The sequence below is a fragment of the Bubalus kerabau genome, chromosome 4 (genome assembly GCF_029407905.1).
Source record: "Bubalus kerabau isolate K-KA32 ecotype Philippines breed swamp buffalo chromosome 4, PCC_UOA_SB_1v2, whole genome shotgun sequence".
Classification (NCBI taxonomy): domain Eukaryota; kingdom Metazoa; phylum Chordata; class Mammalia; order Artiodactyla; family Bovidae; genus Bubalus; species Bubalus kerabau.
In genome coordinates, this window is record NC_073627.1 from 106,940,360 (window position 1) to 106,963,179 (window position 22,820).

A 22,820-nucleotide genomic window follows, 5' to 3' on the forward strand; every position below is an offset into this window, starting at 1 on the left:
GAGACATTACTTAGCCAACAAAGGTCCATCTAGTCAAAACTATGGTTTTTCTAGTAGTCATTATGGATGTGAGAGTTGGACTCTAAAGAAGACTGAGTGCTGAAGAATTGATGATTTTGAACTGTGGTGTTGGAGAAGACTCTTTGAGAGTCCCTGGTCTGCAAGGAGATCCAATCAGTCCATGCTAAAGGAAATCAGTCCTGAATATTCATGGGAAGGACTGATGCTGAAGGTTAAACTCCAATACTTTGGCCACCTGATATGAAAAGCTGACTCATTGGAAAAGACCCTGATGGTGGGAAAGATTGAAGGCGGGAGGAGAAGGGGATGACAGAGGATGATATGGTTGGATGGCATGACCGATTTTATGGACATGAGTTTGAGCAGGCTCCGGGAGTTGGTGATGGATAGTGAAGCCTGGCGTGCTGCAATCCATGCGGTTGCAAAGAGTCGGACACAACTGAGCAACTGAACTGAACTGAACTGACTGACATTGTATAACCTAACTATAACCACAGTTATATAGCCATATAACTAAATACTGTTTATATCTGCCCAGAAGAAGCAAATTAAAATTTAATTTTTTATTCTAACAAAAAATACCCTAGCATATTCTAAATATGCTAACATTTAGCATTTCATTTAGCATTTTCACTCTATAATTGCACCAGAGATTCATAGTCCTGAAGATTGCTATGGATGGAAAAAAGTCCTCACTGGGGAATTGACTCACTTGTAAAAGTGGAGGCATGGACAAAAGGGGAGACCCTTCACCTGTCGACGTGAGTCCTTTACTGCTGTGTGCTCCCTCAGATCCAGCAAGTAACCCAGCTAAAAGCAGAGGGGAGAAATTGATCTGCGTTCTCAGACTCCAAAGTTCCATTATGACTCACATGGTTAAGATGCCCCTTGGTCTGAACAGGATAGTGTTTATCAGTTAGTTCACCTCCAGGTAACTGACACAAAACCCAAATTAACAGTGACTTAAACACATAGGAACATTTTTTTATCTTATATGAAAGAAGTCTGATTGAGGAAACCTAAGGCAGTGTGGCAGTTACACAAAATTTGTTTAACCCCAGGCTGCTTGCTTCTTCCTGCTACACTGTCTTAGTACACAGCTTATCTCCTGCAAGTCACCTCAACATCCAAGATGACAGTTGGAGCTTCAGCGAAGAAATCCATGTTGTAGGCCATAAGATGGATAAAGGGGGGACTCAAAATTGTCTTTCCCTAGCTTTTCCTCCCCCTTTTAAGGAACCTCCCAGGAAGTCTCTCCCAACAAATTTATGTGCTCATCTCAAAGGTCAGAACTTAGTCATTAGCCACGCTTTGCTGCAAGAGTGGCTGGATAGTATAGTATTTCACTTGGTGCATTCTTGCCAACAGTAATGTAGGCATTTTATTAATAAGGTGAAAGGCAAGAATGGATTTGGATAGGCAACTAGCAGTTGCTACACAGACCATACATTTCTTGGGACTTCCCAGGGAATGCATGGAAAGGAAAAATTACTTTTTCTAGGAGAATTGTTGCATGGTGACTTGACCAGCTGTCCACTTCTACCCTCTCATTCTTACTGGACACCAATCACTGAAAGCCTGGCTCACCAACCACAGGGCAATAAAAGAGGATGAATAGTGCATCTGTTGTGCACTTGCTGTTTACCAAGCCATGTATAATCATTTTTCATGCATTAACTCATTGTCTCAGAGCAACCCATAAAGTAACTGCTAATATTAGTCCTGTTCTACATATATAGAAGCCAAGGCTTGAGATTAATTAATTTGACCAAGATTACTAGGAGATAGAGAGGGAGAGCAGGTCAGTTGTCTCCAAAGCAAGTATACTGTTCGTTAATGTGCTGTGCATTACGCCTACAAGGAAAGAGGAAAAGTCATGATGAGGTGACAATAAATTGCATCCTAGAACTAAAGTGAAAAATAGTGTACTGAAATTCTAAAAGATAATTTTTTACAAAGATAAAGACATGATTCTCATGCAAATATTAGCATGTGACAGATACTTTATTTAACTCATGACTAGGTAAACTAGTAAGATGTTAAACCTGTTCAAAGGCAACCTCAAGGAACCACATTTGTAGGCAATGAGAACGCTGAAAAGAATTTATACATAGATGGAAGACTGTTCCATCTGTAGGGCAGTCATCATTCGGATTCTTCCAGATATAATTCCATTCGGTTTCTAAGGACAAGAATTACTTGCATCATCATTAGTTTTTCTTACAGAGTTGAAAAATAACTCTAAGACTCGGAAAGGTGAAGAATACCCTGAAAGGTTATACTACACAGGACACTCAGTAACCTTTTTGTCCATTTTAAAATATAGTTTAACAACTTTTCCTGGGAATTGCCTAGTGGTCCAGTGGATAAGACTTCGCCTTCCAATGCTGGGGGTGCAGGTTCAATACCTGGTCAGGGAGCTAACATCCCACATGCATGGGGTGGGGGGTTGCAAAAAACCAAAACATAAAGCAGAAGCAATATTGTTGCAAATTCAATAAAGACTTTAAAAATGGTCCATATCAAAAAATTCTTAAAAAAAAAAAACCTTTTCCTGACATACCTGAATTACCCTCTCTCTGTTGCCAAATGTACCAGCATATAGAGAGACATAAAGAATATCCCTAGACCCCTCTTACCTACCTATCCTCCATTTATAGGTTGCCAGAGGAGCTGCAAAGAGGAAGAGAAGTGCACAGAATCATCTCTTCAAACTGAGATGGAGACTGAATTCCAAGGGCTGCCATGTCCCCTTTAGTGAGGTAATTAACAGATACTTACCCAGTGCCTTTCATGTGCCAGATACTCTGCTGGATGAGCACAGTAGGCATGGAAACTGCTGTCAGATACTTGCAGTCTGCAGGGGACAACTTACCTTCCCACGGAGGGCAGATTAGCTGGCTAATAGGATGTATAAAGGTACAAACCCTCCCTCCCCCAACACACACATACACACAGCTCTGAGCTGCTTCTGCAGACATATTTCTTAGAGCTTATTTTATAACTTGGTCAAAGCATCCTTTCCAAGTTTAGACAGGTTGTCTGCCTTCTTGATGTTCTTCTTTCCCAGTCTTTGAGCATCCTGGAACATCAAAGGGAAACAACAACGTGTTTTAAAGTTGCCAGGACGTTTTTGTTCTTGTTGGCGGCCATGCTGTAGGATTAGTAGCATTTCCCTCACAGAGGCTTCATGTTATTTCCTCCTGTCACCTTTGGAGATCCTGCAGTGATAAAGGGGTGTATACTCATCCAGTGCAAAGAAACTTCCGAACCCCACAGGCTCTGTCCCTGTAAGCCACCCTTAAGAGAAACAGGAAAAAGCCCTTCTCTTTGCCTCTCCTTCCCATCCTGTCAGTCAGTCTTTCCCACTCTGTGTTGTCCTCATTGGCCTGCCAACTAGTTCTTGTTTGCAAAGGATTTTTGCACTCACAGCTCTGACTGGTTCCTCCAGAGGCCCGTTTAGTCTCTCTTAACCGCAGATTCCAGGAGGCCCTGATATCTGCAAAAAAATAATGATGTACCAGTGGCCTGAGAAGAGTGATGTGTGATGCTTAGTGTTCACCTTGATTGCAGGCAGGAGGCAGCTGTACACCGAGGAGGGGAGAGGAAAAGTTACCACAGGACTTTCCTCTCTGAACCTTCTCAGAAAGCCAACCCATGATGCTACTGCCTCTGATAACAGTAATGGGTAGCCATAAACCACTTAAGCCCCGTACATCTGCCACTGCCTTGTAGCGTGTCCTTGGCTTGGACACTGACCTCCCCAGGACACAGTTTCCTGAATTCTAAAATGACGGTGTCCAAACAGCGAGTTAGGAAGAACTTTAGCATAAATACTCTGTTTCAGGAAACTAAAGTCACTGAGTTTTTTAAAAGTAAGGTGAATAGGACTTTTTGAAATATTTAAGCAGATGTTCAGAATTGTTCACTAAGGAATGGGGTTAAAAGGAGAGAACCGAAGGATTGTTTAGGTATTCTTTTGTTTGGAGGACTGCTCACTGACTTTTTAAAATTAAACAAATATTGAGCATGAGCAAGGGGAGTCAAACTGTATAGGAGTGTGTAAAATAAAAAACAACTTTCTCCCACCCACTCCACTTGTGCCTGATCACATTTCCTGGTGTGATCTACTCTGACCTTCTGTTATTTACTTGTTTTAGCTGATGACTGTGATAACTTTATGTCATGGTGCTCATACTTCTGTTTCCTGAGCTATCTACTCTGGAGGTACTGCTGACTCCCAGTATAATAGAGGAAGAACTTTCCTCTTCTATGTAACTCCCAATTTTGTTTGGTTATGTTATCTCTAGATAGTCAAGATTTAAAACGTGTAGTTCACTAAATATTGCTTTGTTTATAGATTGCATCAGAAAATTTACCCCCTGTACAAAAAGCATACTAAGTATAATGACCATATAAATACCTTTCATTATGGAACCAACTAGTTTCATAGACTAATAGAAAAAGAATCCTGTGACACTGAACTCTTGTTAGTCTGGAAGAATGACATTAAAGTTTATTAAAAATGGATATAATTCTTATTCGTTTTCAGATTTCTACTCTTCCTCTAGTTTATACTCAGATTGCCACTGTTTGTTCTATCTTTGCTATTGTTGTTATCTACGTTATCCCTTTTCTTTTAAAAAGAATTTTTTGAGGTAGATCATTTTTTTAAAGTATCTGTTGACTTTGTGACAGTATTGTTTCTGTTTTATGTGTTAGCCTTTTGTCCATGAGACATGTGGGCTTCTACCTCCCCAACCAGGGATTGAACCCACCCCCCTCATTGGAAGGCAAAGTCTCAATCACTGGACCGCCAGGAAATATTTCTTATATTTGTTTTTCCTCTTGACTAATTCCTTGTATTTTTTCACTGTGACACACAAAATCTTTGAGGCTTTTTATATCTGAAAAAGTTTTCTATTTCCTCAAAGTTTTTGGATTTGGGGCTCAAAAGTCATTTTCCCCCTGAACTTCCTTTGTTATCTGCTAATGGCCTGTGCTGCTGGTGAGAATTCTGGCATCAGTATAATTTTTGTTCATCAGAAGCTGTGACTTTTTAAAACTTTAAAAGCTTTAGGGATCTTTGTCATAATTCCTGAAAGTAAAAGTGAAAGTCAATCAGTCATGTCCGACTTTTTGTGACCCCATGGACTACACAGTCCATGGAATTCTCCAGTCCAGAATACTGGAGTGGGTAGCCTTTCCCTTCTCTGGGGGATCTTTCTAACCAGGGATCAAACCCAGGTCTCCTGCATTGCAGGTGGATGCTCTACCAGCTTAGTTGCTGGGGTTGTCAAATTTGCCATTATGTATTTAAATGTGAACTAACTTTTTAGACTGTCTACTCTGCATCATTCTCAGTAAGCTCTTTCAATTTGAAGACTAAGTCTTTCTTGAGTTTTGGGATATTTTCTATTATTTAACTATTGATATTATACCCATGTCAATTCGACTGTTCTTTTATGGTGTCTGTCTCTTTGGTTTGCTCTGTTCTCAGATTTCCTCAAAGTTATCTTACAGTTCACTATCTTGGTCTTAAGTTTTGACAGTTTACCAACTGAATTTATTTTCTAGTAATCATATTCTTAATTTTACAGCAGCTTATTGTGGGTTTATGGCTATAAAATCTCACCTCTGAGTTTAGTCATTTTTTAAAAATAGTAATCTGTTTCCTTATGAGTCATTTGTTCTATTTGTTACTCTCCAACTTTCTCTTTCATGCTATTTACTTTCCTCCAATGTCTCGAAATCCTTGTTTACTTACTCTGAGCTGATGAAGAACTACGTTGCTTAGTATAGAGAGTGTGAGTCTGTGTTTCCAACACATCTCCCCCTTAACAGGGAGAGTAGATCAAAGCCTTTGCTCCATGGAGAAAATGTGCTGGAAGGTGAGCTTCCCTGTAAGTGTACATGGATGTGTGTGTAGCTCACTGGTAGCCTAGTGACCTACGTTATTGCCAAAGTAAGAGCTTTATCCTTGGGAATGGAACTTTGGGTTGCACCGCCTTATAATTTTCTTCCCATTGGGACCCAAAGTTCCCCAAGCTCTTCTGTGTTTTTCTTTTGCACTTTAAAATTCACGTTAGGATTCCTGCTAAGACATATCACAAAAGCCATGCTAAGAGCTTTACTGTTACTGCTGCTAAGTCACTTCAGTCGTGTCCGACTCTGTGCGACCCCATAGACGGCAGCCTACCAGGCCCTGCCGTCCCTGGGATTCTCCAGGCAAGAACACTGGAGTGGGTTGCCATTTCCTCCTCCAATTCATGAAGTGAAAAGTGAAAGTGAAGTTACTCAGTCGTGTCCGACTCTTAGCGACCCCATGGACTGCAGCCTACCAGGCTCCTCCATCCATGGGATTTTCCAGGCACGAGTACTGGAGTGGGTTGCCATTGCCTTCTCCGGCTAAAAGCTTTAGCCAGGAACAAAAGCCACAGAGGCCAGTCTCATAGAGTCCATATTCCTAAAATGGGTGAGAGAGTGGACATACTAGCCTAGATAGTAATCCCATGAGCTCTTCTGCTCTTGACATTTCCTGACTTGAAATTTGGAATTTTTCCTCCCAAACTCCCTTACAGAAAGCTGTCTTTAGCTCTGAAATTTAGGGGTTCAGAATAATGTACTCTGTTTTTTCCATCAGTCCAATCCAGTCTGCTTTCTATCTTATAGAATTCTCTCAGACTCTCTCCTCTCTTGATAGTTCTTTTTAATGTACATACATATTAAGGTTTCTTTCTGATTTATTTCATTTCCTGTATTTCTGTGAGATCTCAGAAAAGAGAGGAGACAGTTATATTTGCTTAGATTCCTAGTTTTACTAATAGTTTTCTTTAAAGAAAAATCATTTGTATTTATAAAAATGTATTTTTTATAAAATTTATTTATTTATAGGCTGTATGTATAAAAATAATGCCTTATAATAAAGAAATTAAGCAATTGAGAAATTTAGCAAAGAAGAAAAATTTAAACCACCCATAATAGTTATCATTAATATCACTTGAATCCGCATTTCAGACATTTTTCTATGCAAATATACAAGAAGAAGAATGGTTAGAGAGAAATATTTTTAGAAAAATGAGATTATCTGATCTGTAATGTTCTGAATAAAAAAATATTGAATTTTGTTGAATTTAACGAGGAAAAGAAACTAAGAATAAAAGAGAAATTGTTTTAACTTTGAATAAGTTCTTCACATAAAAAGAAATTGCTTCCTTCTGGGATTAACATATGCACTCTACTATATATAAAATAGATAACTAATAAGGACCTATTGTATAGCACAGGGAACTCTACTCAGTTCTCTGTACTGGACTATATGGGAAAAGAATCTGAAAAAGAGTGGATATATGTATAACAGATTCACTTTACTGTATACCTGAAACTAGCACAACATTGTAAATAAACTATACTCCAATAAAAAAAATTTTTTAAGAGAAATTGCTTCCTAATGGATTCCTGTAAAGTTTTGGAAAATATTAAGAAGCTGAATCTTTTTAAACGTCATGATAAACATTCACTCCTTCCTATAACAGAAGTGAAATCATCAGTGTTCCCATAGCTCCACCTTCCTCCTGTCAGTTCAGTTCAGTCACTCAGTCATGTCCAACTCTTTGTGGCCCCATGGACTGGAACACGCCAGGCTTCCCTGTCATTCACCAAATCCCGTAGCTTACTCAGACTCATGTCCATTGATTCAGTGATTCCATCCAACCATCTCACCCTCTCTCATCCCCTTCTCCTCCTGCCTTCTATCTTTCCCAGCATCAGGGTCTTTTCCAATGAGTCAGTTCTTCTCTTCAGGTAGCTGAAATATTGGATCTTCAGCATTAGTCCTTCCAATGAATATTCAGTACTGATTTCCTTTAGGATCAACTGGTTTGAGCACCTTGCAGTCCAAGGGACTCTCAAGAGTCTTCTCCAACAGCACAGTTCCAAAGGATCAATTCTTCGGCGCTCAGCCTTCTTTATGGTCCAACTCACATCCATACGTGACTTCTAAAAGCCATAGCATTGACTAAACAGATGTTTGTCTGCAAAGTAATGTCTCAGCTTTTTAATATGCTGTCTAGGTTGGTCATAACTTTTCTTCCAAGGAGCATCTTTTAATTTCATGACTGCAGTCACCATCTGCAGTGATTTTGGAGCCCAAGAAAATAAAGTGTCTCACTGTTTCTATTATTTCCCATCTATTTGCCATGAAGTGATGAGACCAGATGCCATGATCTTAGTTTTTTGAATGTTGAGTTTTAAGCCAACTTTTTCACTCTCCTCTTTCACTTTCATCAAGAGGCTGTTTAGTTCCTCTTTGCACCCTCTACCATAAGGGTGGTGTCATCTGCATATCTGTTCAGTTCAGTTCAGTCGCTCAGTCGTGTCCAACTCTTTGTGACCCCATGAACCACAGCACGCCAGGCCTCCCTGTCCACCACCAACTCCCAGAGTTCACCCAAACCCATGTCCACTGAGTTGGTGATGCCATCCAACCATCTCATTCTCTGTCGTCCCCTTCTCCTCCTGCTCTCAGTCTTTCCCAGCATCAGGGTCATTTCAAATGAGTCAGCTCTTTGCTTCAGGTGGCCAAAGTATTGGAGTTTCAGCTTCAGCATCAATCCTTCTGATGAATATTCAGGACTGATTTCCTTTAGGATGGACTGGTTTGATCTCCTTGCAGTCCAGGGGACTCTCAAGAGTTCAAAAGCACAGTTCACCACAGTTCAAAAGCATCAATTATTTGGTGCTTAGCTTTCTTTACAGTCCAACTCTCACATCCATACATGACTACTGGAAAAACCATAGCTTTGACCAGATGGACCTTTGTTGACAAAGTAATATCTCTGCTTTTCAATATGCTGTCTAGGTTGGTCATAACTTTCCTTCCAAGGAGTAAGTGTCTTTTAATTTCACAGCTGCAGTCACTATCTGCAGTGATTTTGGAGCCCAAAAGAACAAAATCAGCCACTCTTTCCCCATCTATTTGCCATGAAGTGATGGGACCAGATGCCATGCTCTTAGTTTTCTGAATGTTGAGCTTTAAGCCTCAACTTTTTCCCTCTCCTCTTTCACCTTCATCAAGAGGCTCTTTAGTTCTTCACTTTCTGCCATACTGATATTTCTGCCAGCAATCTTGATTCCAGCTTGTGCTTCATCCAGCTTAACATTTTGCATGATATAAGTTAAGTAAGCTGGGTGACTATATACAGCCTTGTCTATTGTTTCATGTCTGGTTCTAACTGTTGTTTCTTGACCTGCATGCAGATTTCTCAGGAGGCAGGTAAGGTGCTCTCTTATTCCCATCTCTTGAGGAATTTTCTATAGTTTGTTGTGATCCACACAGACAAAGGTTTTAGTGTAGTCAATGAAGCGTAAGTAGATGTTTTTCTAGATTTCTCTTGCTTTTTTGATGATCCAAGGGATGTTGGCAATTTGATCTCTGGTTCCTCTGCCTTTTCTAAATCCAGCTTGAACATTCAGAAATTCCCGGTTCACATACTGTTGAAGCCTAGCTTGGAGAATTTGGAGCATTACTTTGCTAGTGTGTGAGATGTGTGCAATTGTGCAGTAGTTTGAGCATTCTTTGGCATTTGCCTTTCTTTGGGATTGGAATGAAAACTGACCTTTTCCAGTCCTGTGGCCACTGCTGAGTTTTCCAAATTTGCTGGCATATTGAATGCAGCACTTTCATAGCATCATCTTTTAGGATTTGAAACAGCTCAATGGAATTCCATCACCTCCACTAGCTTTGTTTGTAGTGATGCTTCCCAAGGCACACTTCACTTTTCATTTCAGGATGTCTGGCTCTAGGTGAGTGATCACACCATCATGGTTATCTGGATCATTAGACCTTTTTTGTATAGTTCTTCTGTGTATTCTTGCCACCTCTTCTTAATATCTTCTGCTTCTGTTAGATTCATACTGTTTCTGTTTTATTGTGTCCATCTTTACATTAAATGTTCCCTTGGTGTATCTAATTTTCTTGAAGAGATCTCTAGTCTTTCCCATTCTATTGTTTTCCTCTGTCTCTTTGCATTGATCGCTTAGAAAGGCTTTTTTTTATCTCTCCTTGCTATTCTTTGGAATTCTGCATTCAGATGGATATATCTTTCTTGTGTATAACTTCTTTATTACCAAATTCTTTGTTTAGTTCATATCTTAATTACATGAATTATTTATTTTTTGTTTTTGGTAAATCAATTTTTGAGGATGGTCTTATATGTGCTATCCTGAGTTTTCTCACATTGAAAATATGAATAGTACCTCCTCTGGATTTAATCTTTTTTTACTATTAGTATTTTTGGATTTAATCTTATTTTGATCACAGATTTTTGTTTCTAAATTTTGCAGATATTGTTCCATTGTCTTTTTAAAATGAATATGAGTATAGAGCAGTCTGATGCCAGCCTGATTTTCTTTCAGTTTTAGGGTGATTTTTCTTTCTGCATGTGTACCCAAGGAATTTTTTTTCTTTAAATTTAAAATCTTGAGCAGAATATATTTCCATGTTGCTATTACTGTATGGCATTTTCTTATGAGCACTGTGTATTTTTTCTGTTAATGGATTCAGTTTTCTTATTTCAGGGGAATTTTAATATACCTTTGAGTGACTTTTCCATTCTTCAGAGACATTAATTACCTTTATGCTGCTTTGTTTTAAGTCTGTCTTTCATATCTGTTATCTTCTGATTGCAGAAATCAGTTTGTTTTTTAAAACTTGCATTTTTTATGATTACCTCAAACTTTTCTGTTAGAAGTACTTCCTATTATACAATGCTCTTGCATCCAGAAATAAAGGTGAATGTAAATGTAAAAACCACATATATGCCCACAATGCAGTGTAACAGCTAGGATAATGTAACTGTTTATTAAAGTTCCTTTATGCTTCTCCCAAATTTCATGCCCTCTTTTCACTCCCAAAAGTTACTAGCATGTTAGGATACAAGAGTTTTTAAGAATAATGTATTATATCCTATGGAGAAGGCAATGGCAACCCACTCCAGTACTCTTGCCTGGAAAATCCCATGGGCGAAGGAGCCTGGTAGGCTGCAGTCCATGGGGTCGCTGAGGGTCGGACACGACTGAGCAACTTCGCTTTCACTTTTCACTTTCATGCATTGGAGAAGGAAATGACAACCCACTCCAGTGTTCTTGCCTGGAGAATCCTGGGACGGTGGAGCCTGCTGGGCTGCCGTCTATGGGGTCGCACAGAGTAGGACACGACTCAAGTGACTTAGCAGAAGCAGCAGTATATCCAAATCAATACAGTTTACTTTTGGATACAGTTGACTTTTTAAGTAACAGGAAACATAGTGTATATTTTTCAGCAACTGTTTCTTGTCTTCCTTAAAATTCTGCTTATGAAATTAATTTGTTAACATGAAAACCTCTCGTTTTTTCTTTCTCACTGTTCAGTAGTATTCATAATATGAATAGAACAGCATTTATTCATTCACTTCCCTATCAGTTAGTAAATCCTGTATATTTATTTTTTTAATTTATAATTACCAATATTATTATAAAGTTTTAGTATAGGTTATATTGTACACATGTTCAAAGAATTCTCTAGAATATGTATTTATGGGAGTGATATTTCTAAGTTATAGTCGTCTTCAGCTTTATCAAGTAATGCCAGATGGTTTTCCAAAATGGTTATGTATGATTTGAGTATAACATATTCTCTTCCTGGATATTGGGTATGTATTCTCTAGAAAGGATAGTTCTACAGGATTTAGTTTTGGAAGAATGGGGTCCAAAGTGACAGACTAACATAAAACTAGCTGTTGATTACCAAAGAGCAAGTATGGCAGCAAGACTGACTCAGAATAGAATGCATCTCACATCTGGAATTAGCTGCTCTTGTGTCTAGGAGGTGTTACTGACTGAGTTTATGTTCTATCTTCAAATATCTCTATCAATGAATTGTTTTCAACTTCAGTTCTGTTCAGTCGCTCAGTCGTGTCCTACTCTTTGTGACCCCATGGACTGCAGCACGCCAGGCCTCCCTGTCCGTCACCAACACACGATGTTTACTCACACTCATGTCCATTGAGTCGGTGATGCCATCCAACCATCTCCTCCTCTGTCATCCCCTTCTCCTCCCACCTTCAATCTTTCCCAGCATCAGGGTCTTTTCCAATGAGTCAGTTCTTCGCATCAGGTAGCCAAAATATTGGAATTTCAGCTTCAGCATCAGTCCTTCCAATGAATATTCAGGACTGATTTCCTTTGGGATTGACTGGTTTGATCTCCTTGCAGTCCAGTGGATTCTCAAGAGTCTCCTCCAATACCACGGGTAAACGCATCAATTCTTTGGTGCTCAGCTTTCTTTATAGTCCAACTCTCACATCCATACATGACTACTGGGAAAAACCATAGCTTTGACTAGACAGACCTTTGTTGGCTAAGTAATGTCTCTGCTTTTAAATATGCTGTCTAGGTTGGTCATAACTTTTTTTCCACGGAGCAAGCATCTTTTAATTTCATGGCTGCAGTTACCATCTGCAGTGATTTTGGAGCCCCCAAAATAAAGTCTCTCCCTGTTTCCATTGTTTCCCCAACTATTTATCATGAAGTTTTGGGACCAGATGCCATGATCTTAGTTTTCTGAATGTTGAGTTTCAAGCCAACTCTTTCACTCTCTTCTTTCACTTTTATCAAGAGGCTCTTTGGTTCTTCTTCACTTTCTGCCATAGGGTGGTATCATCTGTATATCTGAGGTTATTGATATTTTCCCAGCAATCTTGATTCCCGCTTGTGCTTCCTCCAGCCCAGTGTTTCTCATGATGTACTCTGCATATAATTTAAATAAACAGGTTGACAATATACAGCCTTGATGTACCCCTTTCCCGATTTCAAACCAGTCTGTTGTTCCATGTCCATTTCTAACTATTACTTCCTGACCCACATACAGGTTTCTCAGGAAGCAGGTCAGGTGGTTTGGTATTCCCATCTCTTTAAGAATTTTCTACAGTTTGTTAAGATCCACACAGTAAAAGGTTTTGGCATAGTCAATAAGGCAGAAGTAGATGTTTTTTCTGGAACTCTGTTACTTTTTTGATTATCCAACGGATGTTGGAAGTTTGATCTCTGGTTCCTCTGCCTTTTCTACATCCAGCTTGAACATATGAAAGTTCATGGTTCACATACTGTTGAAGCTTGGCTTGGAGAATTTTGAGCATTACTTTGCTAGCATGTGAGATAAGTGCAATTGTGTAGTAGTTTGAGCATTCTTTGGCATTGCCTTGCTTTGGGATTGGAATGAAAACTGACTTTTTCCAGGGCCGTGGCCACTGCTGAGTTTTCCAAATTTGCTGGCATATTGAGTTCAGCACTTTCATAGCATCATCTTTTAGAATTTGAAATAGCTCAACTGGAATTCCATCATCTCCAGTAGCTTTGTTCGTAGTGATGCTTCCTGAGGCCCACTTGACTTCACATTCCAGGATGTCTGGCTCTAGGTGAGTGATCACACCATCGTGATTATCTGGGTTGTGAATATGTTTTGTACAGTTCTTCTGTGTATTCTTGCCACCTCTTCTTAATATCTTCTGCTTCTGTTAGGTCCATACCATTTCTGTCCTTTATTGAGCTCATCTTTGCATCCAATGTTCCCTTGGTATCTCTTATTTTCTTGAAGAGATCTCTAGTCTTTCCCATTGTTTTGTTTCCCCATTCTGTTTGTTTGCACTGATCACTGAGGAAGGCTTTCTTATCTCTCCTTGCTATTCTTTGGAACTCTGCATTAAAACGGGCATATCTTTCCTTTTCGCCTTTGCAACCTAGGATTATCAAATAACTATTTTTATTGTTTCTTAAAGATTGATCTGAGATAAACATTCAAGAAAAAATACGTCAAATACTCAAATAAGTTTGGGTATCTTTGATTTAGCCAAACCAGTTTTCAGCAGAATTTTTCGAATCTATTAATATGGTAATGAACTCTCTGAATTTGTAAGAGGTAATATGCATTATAACAAAGTTCCAATAATATTTGATCATGAAACTCCTTGTGTTCATGGATTCCTGGAACAGACTATGCAGAAATTTTGCTTTCTTCTAATCATGAAATTTTAGAACTAAGTGGAGCCTTAAAGTGACTCAATTTTAAACTCTGATTTTTCAAGAGGGAAACAGATGTAGAGAGTTTAAGTGACTTCCCCAAGGGCACACAGCTCTTTGATGGTAATGGCAGGTCTAGAATCTGTATCTTCATATTCTTGATCTAATGTTCTCCGAATCTGGTCAAAAATAAATGAAGTCACTTGATAACCTAAATGTGAAGGAAATCCAAAAAGTGCAGATATACATATACGTGTAGCTGATTCACTTTGCTGTACAGTAAAAACTAACACAACATTGTAAAGCAACTATACTCCAACAATTTTTTTTTAATTAAGGAAAAATAAGTCACAAGATGCAGTGGCCTGAAAGCAAGCCTCTTTATTCACTTACACATATGCGGTATGTCCTTTTTTACCTGTGAGAATAGTAAGATGCAAATTCTTTCCTATAAACCTCAAATCACCCTTCTGACAGCTCATAGCATCCTCTCTCTCAACCGTTCTTAGATATCTGATCTTACTGAGGGTTTAAGAGTCTCTGATTTTTCTCTGTAAAATCTCCATGTAGAGTGGATATCACACTCCCTTGATCATCTTATTAGTCCCTCCAGCAAAATTTCCCTTCCGACATCCTGGTCCAAATTGATGAGGCTTTCCTGGTGGCTCAGAGGTTAAAGCGTCTGCATACCATGCAGAAGACCTGAGTTCGGTCCCTGGGTTGGGGAGAGACCCTGGAGAAGGAAATGGCAACCCAGTCCAGTATTCTTGCCTGGAAAATCCCATGGACAGAGGAGCCTGGTGGGCTACAGTCCACGGGGTAGCAAACAGTAGGACATGACTGAGCGACTTCACGTCACACTTACACATTGCAGTTATGTGGACACCCTCGCACCCCATAAGTAGAATTTAAAAAGGGCTTGTAATTTAGAAATGGAATCACCTTTCCATTAGGCAAAGGGACAATGTGAACCTGAAACCCTTAAAAGTTCTGGACCCTTTAACTTTGAAACAGAGTTAAGAACTATGTCCCCAGATTGAACAGCATTATTATTTGTCAATATACTGTTGTAATAATGAAACATTTGATATAACTTGAATGTCCAGTAGCATAGTATTGGTTAGTGAATCAAAGAGTATTATGAAGTACCCTACAGCCAATAAAAATTATGTTCTAGAGCAGTTCATGGAAAGATGTCAACAACAGAGCTTCCGGAAAAACATGCCAGGAAGAATGTTTTCGTGCCCTTTGCCTTCTTGGGAGATGGTCAGGGTCTCATGGGGCATGAACCCCCAGGTTAAATGTCTCAAAACTGCAGGCATCCTTCCCTGTTAACCCTACTATTCATAAAAATGTTACTTTTTATGTGTATGCCATGATGTAGAAAATATTCAGAAAACTGATCTAAAACATATTACATGTAAAAAGATTATGAGATATTACTACCAAAGTACATATTTTTATAAACAGAGAAACACTCAAAATTGTGCCAGGAAATATACCCTGCCTACGTCCAGGTGATGGGAATACAGTGATTTTTATTCACATGCTTTTGCTCATCTACATTTCTCTTTTTTAGTGAATGCTTTTCTTTAATAGAAATAATATGACAATAGTAATTTAATACTTACATGACCCTTAATATGATTTATCTTGTTTTAGCCTCAAGCAGGCCTGTGAAGTGTAGGCACTGCTGTTATTATTTTCATTATGTAACTGCTATTTTTAAATTTCAGATTTGAAGTTATTAGGAACAGGACAAGTTGATGCAGGCAGAAAGAAGAAGGTGGAAATGAGACATATCTGAAAAGCAGAAGTAAGAGGAAATGGTTACTAATTGTCGACGGGAAGCAAGTATGTGTGCCTCTGGGATATTGAGCATTATGGCATTGGTAACCAAAAAAAGAATCAAGAAATACAAAATCATATGAAGATTTTAAAGGAACTTAGATAAATGGCTAGTTTTCAAGAAGGAGTTTTGAGATTGGCTCTTTACTTGTTGAGACTGAGGAGATAACCTAGCAGGTTGGTGGAAATGTCCAGGTAATGGCCCAGTGCTCAGGTGAGAGAGAAAACCTGAAGCTGTGCACAGTCATCCACGTGGAGCCATGCTTACAGCCATTCAAAGGGGCTCTCCTGAGAAAAGAATGTACTCAGAAAATCAAGCCACCTAAAGCCTTACCCTTTAGGGCTTGTGTCCACAGACCCCCTAAACCTGACAAGCATGTGTAGAACAATAATAGAATGGAATTCCACGAGTCCTTGTGAGGGCATAGATGTTGACAGTGGATGGCATGTTCAGTTTTCATTGTTTTCCCTTAGATCAGAGAGTACTTCATTTCTTTTAAAGAAAATGTAGGTAGAAAAGACATTCAACAAGCTTGTGGTGTAATGTTACTGAGCAGCATCCTAGAAGATCGAGTTCAAAGTGAAAGATATCCTAATCTTGGGAAGAAGTGATCAGAAGTTGAGAAAATGCAACTGAATCATGACAGATGCTTGGTATATTACATTTTGGATGAGGAAAGGGTCAAGTTGCAAAAATACAACATGGAGGGTCTCTGAATATGTATAAATACAATGAACAAAGACGTAAGAATCTCAGGAAAGCACAGCTTGAAAAGCAATATGCTGTATATATTTGTGATGGTGCATATAAGATGTTTATTAGGAAATATTTTTTCAGGCAGTAGAAAGATGTAAATGTAATAATATAATCACCTTATTGTATTTGACATTTAGAAGAAATATGTTAGAAATACATAACCATATTTCTCTTCAAGGTCCTTCTTTTAAGAGAGTTCAAAATTATTAAATACAATACAGAGGACATCAAAGAAAAATGAATACATAACTGTAAAATGTGCTTTTAACAAAAAAGCTAATGAGCATGGTATTATTTATCTTTGGAATCAAAAGATCAAAGGATGATTTAATAAGGATCAGGATTATTATGTTACACAAGATTGTTGTACAGAACTCTTGGGCATCCTTAATGCCAGTAGAACAATAGGAAATAGACTGAAACTATTAATAATCCTCTCAAAGTACATGTGCATATATACACACACATGGGCTTCCCTCGTGGCTCAGATGATAAAGAATCCATCTGCAATGCAGGAGAACTGGGTTCATCTCTGGGTTGGGAAGATCCTCTTGAGAAAGGAACGGCTACCCTTTCCAGTATTCTGGCCTGGAGAATTCCATGGGCTGTATAGTCCATGGGGTTGCAAAGAGTCAGACACGACTGAGCAACTTTGACTTTCACACACACATACAGACCACACATACAGTATGTATGTGTATATAAGGGTATGTTTGTATAGAGTCTAGAAGGATATATATAAAGCTATTAATAGTTATTATTTGTATGTGGCATTGATTATAGATGTTTTTATTTGTTTCATATCTGTATCTTCTAATTTACAGTAAACATGAAATGTTTGTGCAGTAAGAAAAATATCTGTATAATATTATAGAAGCAAAGAAATCACTTCCCTCTCATCCATATCACCCAGCCAACCCCTAATCTACAAAACTTACTTTTCATAAGATTCTTTGTAACAGTACTGGTATGTTTTATCTGTTTCAGATGCTAGTGGAAAGTAACAACCTTTCAGACAAGATCATTGTTTTGCCAGGGAAAATTGAAGAAATCTCACTTCCTGAGGCTGTAGATGTGATCATTTCAGAACCAATGGGATACATGCTGTTCAATGAAAGGATGCTGGAAAGTTACCTTCATTCCAAAAAGTGGCTGAAAACAAATGGTGAGCTGGCTAGTTCCTGGTTTTGAAAGTAGGCTAACTTTTCTGTAAGATTTGCCATCTTCCTTCCCCTATATTCAATCCTTTACAGAAAGGAGGAAAGAATATTTCTGTTAAACCAGGTATTTGACTTCCTCATCTTATTCTCCCATAATAATTGAGCTAGTCCCCAAAAGACCCTGATGGCCGTGGTGTTCAGAATGGTGTAGAAGACCAGTTCCAAGTTTTGTGTTCTTGTCCTGATGCAATCACTTTCTTTCTTAGCTAACTTGGCCTGACACTTGATCTTTTGACTTTGGCTTCCTCATCTGTAGTATTAAAAGTAATCTCTAAAGCCCTTTCAAGTGTTGACCTTCTGTAGTGTGGGAAAGTGTCTGGTGTTCTTTTCTTTCTAACATATTCTCTTCCTGCTGTGTTTCTTTCCCTATGATCGCTACATGTAATTGAGATAAGATAAAGTTCAGCTGACCGAATATCTGTGTGTGCTAAGCAGACTTTGTATAAATTATTTTATGAAAACCTGACAAAGTTTGAGTAATGAAAGCTTTCAGTTTATTTGGAGGTTTACTGCAGAGATTCTCGGTGATTTTATACTCCTTTCCCAGGAGACGTTTGGTTATGTCTGAAGACAGTTTGAGATGTCATAACTGGCAAAGGAGGTGCTGCCAGCACCTATGGGGGAGGCCAGGGACTTGCTAAATATCTTCTGATGTGCAGGATATCACCCCCACACATCAAAGAGTTATTCAGCCCAAAATGTCAATAGTGCCAAGATTGAGACCTGGCTTAGTAGGAGACAGTATTACAATCCCCACTTAGAACACTGAAGCACCATGAGGGAAAGCAGCTTGGCAAGGACAGAACTCTAATAAGCCACAGAGCCTGGATTTGACGCTAGATCTGTCTGACCCTGAAACCCACACTCACAACTCCTTGCACACACACTAACTTTCCACTCTTCACCAGAGAGGGGACGTGTTCCAATAACACATCTTTTTTCAAATGAGAGTTAGAAAAATAACTGGCCAGTTTTAGCAGTTGTATCTCTAGTGAGAATGGCAGCTCCTTCCTTACCTGTTATACTTACCTGAAATTACCATCGTTGTGGCTTGCTGCTAGTTCCCAATGAAGACAAAATAACGAATAAAATATAACATGTACTCACCAGATTACCTGGTATATATGCATATAAGTAAAGGTTGACGTTTGTCTATAATTTCCTACAGGTTTCAAAAATTAGGGATTTACCAATAGGCATTTTTTTTAAAAAAATGCATGTATACCTGTGGCGGATTCATTTTGATATTTGGCAAATCTAATACAGTTATGTTAAGTTTAAAAATAAAATAAAATTTAAAAAAATAAAAAAAAATTAAAAAAAAAAAATAGGTTAAGTATAAACAGCAAAATGAAATTTAATAAGTGAGTTCAAATACATTAGTAATGACAATAAATGTAAATGAACTAAATTTCCAGGTAATAAACAAATATTAGCAGATTAAACATATTTTAAAAAATTAGTAAACTTTTTAATCAAAAAAAAAAAATGCATGCAAAAATAAATAAGCTTAGGTAAAGTATACCTAATGTTAAGAACTTCATTAGCATTTCCATTATAAAACAGCCAAGGAGGATCTTGGAAGCCTTGTGGTCATGTGATAAATTGAACTCTGGGAGATGAAAGCAAAGGAACAAAGCTGTTTGGATTTCCTCCTCAGTGCCTCCAGAAAGAATTTTTATACTTTTTCTGGGTTTTTCTCAAATAGTTAGGTGTCTTCGTATGATGAGATTTTAAACAAAGTTAATTAATATGCATCTGATGAGCTGCCCCCTAAGCTGAATATTTGGACTTAATATCTGGGCATCGTTTTCCCCCAGATATTAGGAACATATATGAAATTTTATATTGGGTGATGTATCTTTAAGTAGACAAGTAGAAATGAATACTGATTTTATCAGCCTTCTACCCTGTGCATTCCTGGGGGAAAGGATGATTGATTTTTTTCCAAATTATTTTTATTTTCTATCAAAATAAGATATAGTTTACAACATCACATAATAATAAAAAGACAGTGAAAAATAGTAACCCTCTGCCATGCCTCTTCCAATCTCAAGACTGCTCCCTGAAGGCTTTTTCCTTTTCAGCTCTCTTTTTTATTGCTTCTATTATTTAACTACATATTTCTATGTAAAATTATCATGTTGCTTTTCTTGTCACCCTCTGTTTGAGAAGTTAGCTCTCCTATATAGCAACTCCTTCTCTTGTTGAGACACCCCTACTCCATCCTCTTGATGTATTTATACAGGTCCTCAGTCCCTTATCCAGACCTTTGATGGGGCCAGGTACGTTTCAGAATTCAGAATCTGGAGGACTTTGGAAAGGCTGTAGAATCACACATGTGTTATACTTCACTCCTCCAGTGGGATCTGAGGCAACACTCCATAATGAAACATGTAATATTTCTGCAACAAAACATGGATATGGATACCAAGTCCACATTGGTATGGATTGTTGTTATTGTTCAGTCGCTCAGTTGTGTCCATCACATTGCAGCCTCATGAACTGCAGCACGCCAGGCTTCCCTGCCCTTCACTATCTCCTGGAGTTTGCTCAGACTCACGTCCATTGAGTCAATGATGCCATCTCACCATCTCATTCTCTTGTCGCCCCCTTTTCCTCTTGCCTTCAATCTTTCCCATCATCAGGGTCCTTTCAGGTGAATCGGCTCTTCACATCAGGTGGCCAAAGTATTGGAGTTTCAGCGTTAGTCCTTCCAATGAATATTCAGAGTTGATTTCCTTTGGGATTGACTGGTTTGATCTTATTGTCCAGGGGACTCTCGAGTCTTTTCTAGAACCACAGTTTGAAAGCATCAATTCTTTGGTGCTTAGCCTTCTTTATGGTCCAACTCTCACATCTGTACATGACTACTGGAAAACCATAGCTTTAAGTATACGGACCTTTGTCAGCAAAGTGATGTCTCTGCTTTTTAATGTGCTGTTTAGATTTGTCATAGCTTTTCTTCTAAGGAGCAGGTGTCTTTTAATTTCATGGCTGCAGTCACCGTCCATAGTGATTTTTGATCCCAAGAAAATAAAATCTGTCACTGTTTCTGTTGTTGTCCCCATCTATTTGTCATGCAGTGATGGGACTGGATGCCATGATCTTAGTTTTTTCTGTGTTGAGTTTTAAGCCAGCTTTTTCACTCCACTCTTTCACCTTCATCAAGAGGCTCTTTAGTTCCTCTTTGCTTTCTGCCATTAAAGTGGTATCAACTGTATTTCTGAGGTTATTGATATTTCTCCTGACAATCTTGATTCCAGCTTGTGATTCATCCAGCCTGACATGTCCCATGAAGTACTCTGCTTAAAAGTTAAATAAGCACAGTGACAATATACAGCCTTGACGTATTCCTTTCCCAATTTTGAACCAGTCCAGTATTCTTGCCTGGAGAATCCCAGGGACGGGAGCCTGGTGGGCTGCCGTCTATGGGGTTGCACAGAGTCGGACACGACTGATGTGACTTAGCAGCAGCGGCAGCACTGTTGCATGTCCCATTTTTGCTGTTGCTTCTTGTCTTGCATACAGGCTTCTCAGGAGGGATAAGTAAAGACTATAAACTCAAGTCAATTCAGGTCAGGTCTTGCCATCATATAATGTTGCAAACCTAACAAAAATCTGTTGCTTTGCAGAGCTTTTTGGATTTTAGATTTTTTAAAAATATATAAGGCAGTATAGACCTAGATTATTACTTGCTTTAAATCAGTAATCAGTGTTTACATCATTATGCCAATGTAAATACTGTTCAGTGCTGAGTCAGGTGATACAGTAGGTGCATCCTCTCTGTGTGTGTGTTCAGTTGTGTCCGACTCTCTGTGACCCCATGGACGGTAGCCCACCAGGTTACATACGATTATGTATCTTTTTCATGAAATCTTTTGTTCTTCCTAGAGTTAATTGCCTTGTTTTTTTTATTAGTTTTCTGTATACTCATGACTGATTTTTTCCATGCTTTAACAGGTCTGACAGATTGCCTGTCAGTATTTATTTTGTGGAATTCTCCTGTAATTCTCTGTCCTCCTTTACCACATGAACTGGTGGCTCTCTAGTCCTATTGTATGGCTACTCTACTTTGACTTTTGGTCATCATTTTTTGTCTTCTCTTTTTTGATTTACAGCATTCCTTTCAGCAAAGAATATTTTCCAATAGCTTCTGGGGAAAGGATGCTTGAGAGTTACTTTGTTGAGTCCTTGCATTATCGTTTTGTTAGATAGAGAATTTTAACTTGAAAACCACTTTTACTCAGTATTTTTAAGGCATCTTTTTTTAGTATCTGGTTTCCTATGTTACTATTGAGAAGTCCAACGCCATTCTGACTTCTGAACTTTTAGAATGGCATACTTTTTCCATCTTGATGCTTTTAGTATTTTTTCTTTCATTCTCTTAGGGTGAAACATTTTAAATTGCCATGCTGTACATGTAGTTGTTATTTGTTTAGTTGCTAAGCCCTGTCCAACTCTTTTGTGACCCCATGGACTGTAACCTGCCAGGCTCCTATGTCCATGGGATTTCCCAGGCAAACATACTGGAGTGGGTTGCCATTTCCTTCTCTAGGACATGTAATGGGTATGTTAAATGAGAAGACTCATTTTCTTCTTCTCTTGGAATTTTTCTTGTATTTTACCTTTGATGAGTTCCTCTCCTCCATTTCATCTGATATCTTTGAAATTCCTGTTAGACTTGGGCTCAGAGCTCTGAAACTTGACAAGTTTACACAGATAATGATACATTTGACTTTTCCAAAGTTGTTTAATATCCTTGAAATTTGAAAAACTACCAGCAGTCGTTACTGTTTTGACAACAGTGCTTGAGATTTAGATAGAGAAATGTGAATGATGTTATACCCATGGTTTTTCTCTGATCACCTCTGAAAATACTATGAATGAAATGATTTGTTCAATTTTAAGAGACATCA

The 22,820-nt window shown here is 38.5% G+C and overlaps 1 protein-coding gene across 1 annotated transcript in view; it reads left to right on the forward strand.

The window, feature by feature from the left end:
* The window catches only part of LOC129650941 (histone-arginine methyltransferase CARM1-like), a 124,566-nt gene that overhangs the window by 56,236 nt on the left and 45,510 nt on the right, over positions 1-22,820 (forward strand). The window contains 1 exon segment of the mRNA XM_055579708.1: positions 17,669-17,846. Coding sequence (XP_055435683.1) covers positions 17,669-17,846 — 178 coding nt within the window.